General features: G+C 42.5%; 1 protein-coding gene across 1 annotated transcript; it reads right to left on the bottom strand.

Annotated features, from left to right (window-relative positions):
- Nucleotides 1-1035: 1035 nt before the first annotated feature.
- LOC144234218 (olfactory receptor 4X2-like) lies at nucleotides 1036-1980 on the bottom strand. The gene has a single exon (XM_077767497.1). The coding sequence runs from the start codon at nucleotides 1963-1965 to the stop codon at nucleotides 1036-1038; it is 930 nt and encodes a 309-aa protein (XP_077623623.1). The 5' UTR covers nucleotides 1966-1980.
- Between the last annotated feature and the right edge of the window lie 375 nt (nucleotides 1981-2355).

The following is a 2355-nucleotide window of genomic DNA, read 5'->3' on the forward strand; positions in this document are numbered from 1 at the left end:
AGGATCACAGGTTGCCTCTAATTATCTATATCTGTATCTGGAATCTGGAAAAATTCTCCAGTCTCTTAATTTGAAAAATGCAGGCTATTAATTTTGCAGAATAATTTTCAGTTGGGGTTTGCCTGATTTTGTCATGGTTAGACTCAGATTGTGTATTTTTTGGTAAGAATACTACAGCAATGTTACCCTGTGCCTCTCCAGTCTCCATACTGATGATGTTTACTTGAGTCAATGGTCAATGTTTAAGGGAAGGTCTTCCAGTTTTCTTGACTGAAGAGTTATGTTTTGTTTTTTTTGCAATTAATAAGTATCTTATGGGGAGATACTTTGAGACTATGTAAAATCTTGTTTCCCATCAAGAAAATGTTTCATGACAGTGCTCAATTTGTCAAGAGTACTTTCACATGAAAGGTTATTACAACAACCCCTTTAAAGTTTATTTATTTATTTTGAGTGAGAAAGAGAGAGTGAACGCAAGCAGGATAGGGAGAGAGAGAGAGAGAGAGAGAGAGAGAGAATCCCAGGCAGATGCTGCACTGACCATGTAGAGTCCTATGCAGGACTGGAACTCATGAACCATGTGAACATGATCTGAGCTTACATCAAGAATTGGACACTCAGACAACTGAGCCACCCAGATGCCCCAACAATCTTTCTAAGAATCAATTTAACACTATACATCAAGGTCATTGTCCCTTTAACACAGTAAATTCATTATAACAAGTGAATCTAACAGAATTTCAGAAGTATAAAGATTTCCATTCAAGAAAACTTACCACAGAGTTATTTACAGCAATAAAAAAAAATTAGAAACAATCTAAACATCTAACAGAAAATGGGCAATCAAGTTATAGATACATCCATAAAAGGAACTTTGTTAGAGGTAATTTGAATACAGTTTTTGGAGATGAGACCATTAGAATTACTCCAGAAATAATACTCCAGGTCCTGTGGCCTTTCCTTCATCCCATTCTCTCCCTTCAGTTCAGACTCAGCATCATTCTAAACCTACGGATCAATACCAAGACTCAGCCTCTATTTCTCATCTAGCTTCATTGTCCTGATCCACAGCTTCTTCATGGCCTTCTTCACTTGAGCATTTCTCAGGGAGTAGATGACAGGGTTGAGGAGTGGGGTGATCATGGTGTAGAACACAGCCACCATCTTGTCTACAGACAAGGTGGTAGAAGGCCTCATGTAGATGAAGATGCAGGGCCCAAAGAATAAGGTAACCACGGTGATATGGGACCCACAGGTGGAGAGGGCTTTACTCCGCCCCTCAGAGCTTCGAGTCCTCAGATGGAGTAAAATGACCACATAGGAGGCTAAGATGATCACAAAGCTGATCACAGACAAGGTCCCCCCGTTGGCAACAATCAGCAGACCAATGAGGAAGGTGTCAGAGCAGGCAAGTTTGAGCAGGGGAAGCAGGTCACAGAAATAGTGGTCGATCACATTGGGGCCACAGAAGGGCAAGTGGAAGATCAAGAGGATTTGGACAAAGGAATGCACAAAGCCCCCCGCCCATGCTATTCCCACCAAGACAGCACACACTTGCCGGTTCATGATAGTTGTGTAGTTGAGGGGCCTACAGATGGCCACATAGCGGTCATAAGCCATCACAGTGAGCAGGAAGATCTCCGCGCCACCAAAGAAGTGCATAAAGAAAAGCTGTGTCATGCAGCCCCATAGTGATATTGCTTTCCTTTCAGCCAGCAAATCTGAGATGAGTTTGGGGGCTGTAGAAGAGGAGTAGCAGATCTCCACAAAGGACAGGTAGCTGAGGAAGAAGTACATGGGGGAACCCAGACTTCTGCTGGTCATGACAATGAGCATGATGAGGAAATTCCCCAGCACGACTGCTGTGTACAAAAGCATAAACAGCACAAAGCAAAATTTCTGCACCTCCTGACTGGGAGAAAGTCCTAGAAAAATGAATTCAGTCACATTGTGTATGCTAGCCATGAAGTCACTACAGGAGGCGATTTGGGTGGGGCGATCTGAAATGATACAAAAGACTTCTTCATTAAGTGCATGAATTACATACTAATCCCTGGCAAATCTTTGAGCTGGATATTGAATGATGAGTAGACATTAGTTATGTGCAGAAGAAGGGAAGAACATTCTAAAAAGGAAGAAGAGCATACAATGCCATGAAAATCCACCCACGTGTGGCTGGAGTAAAGGGCAGAATAGCAAAGATAAAACTGGAGACAGAGTCTAACACTAGTTCCTGAAGGGCTGTTATGCACTTGGGGGTTTATCCTGCAGACAATGGGGAATCTTCGGGATTGTTCATCGGCTGGAAAGTAAAACCCGTTTGTATATGGAGGTTGGACTAATGGGAGCAGACCA

Source organism: Crocuta crocuta, unplaced genomic scaffold (assembly GCF_008692635.1).
Source record: "Crocuta crocuta isolate KB4526 unplaced genomic scaffold, BGI_CrCroc_1.0 scaffold330, whole genome shotgun sequence".
Taxonomy (NCBI): domain Eukaryota; kingdom Metazoa; phylum Chordata; class Mammalia; order Carnivora; family Hyaenidae; genus Crocuta; species Crocuta crocuta.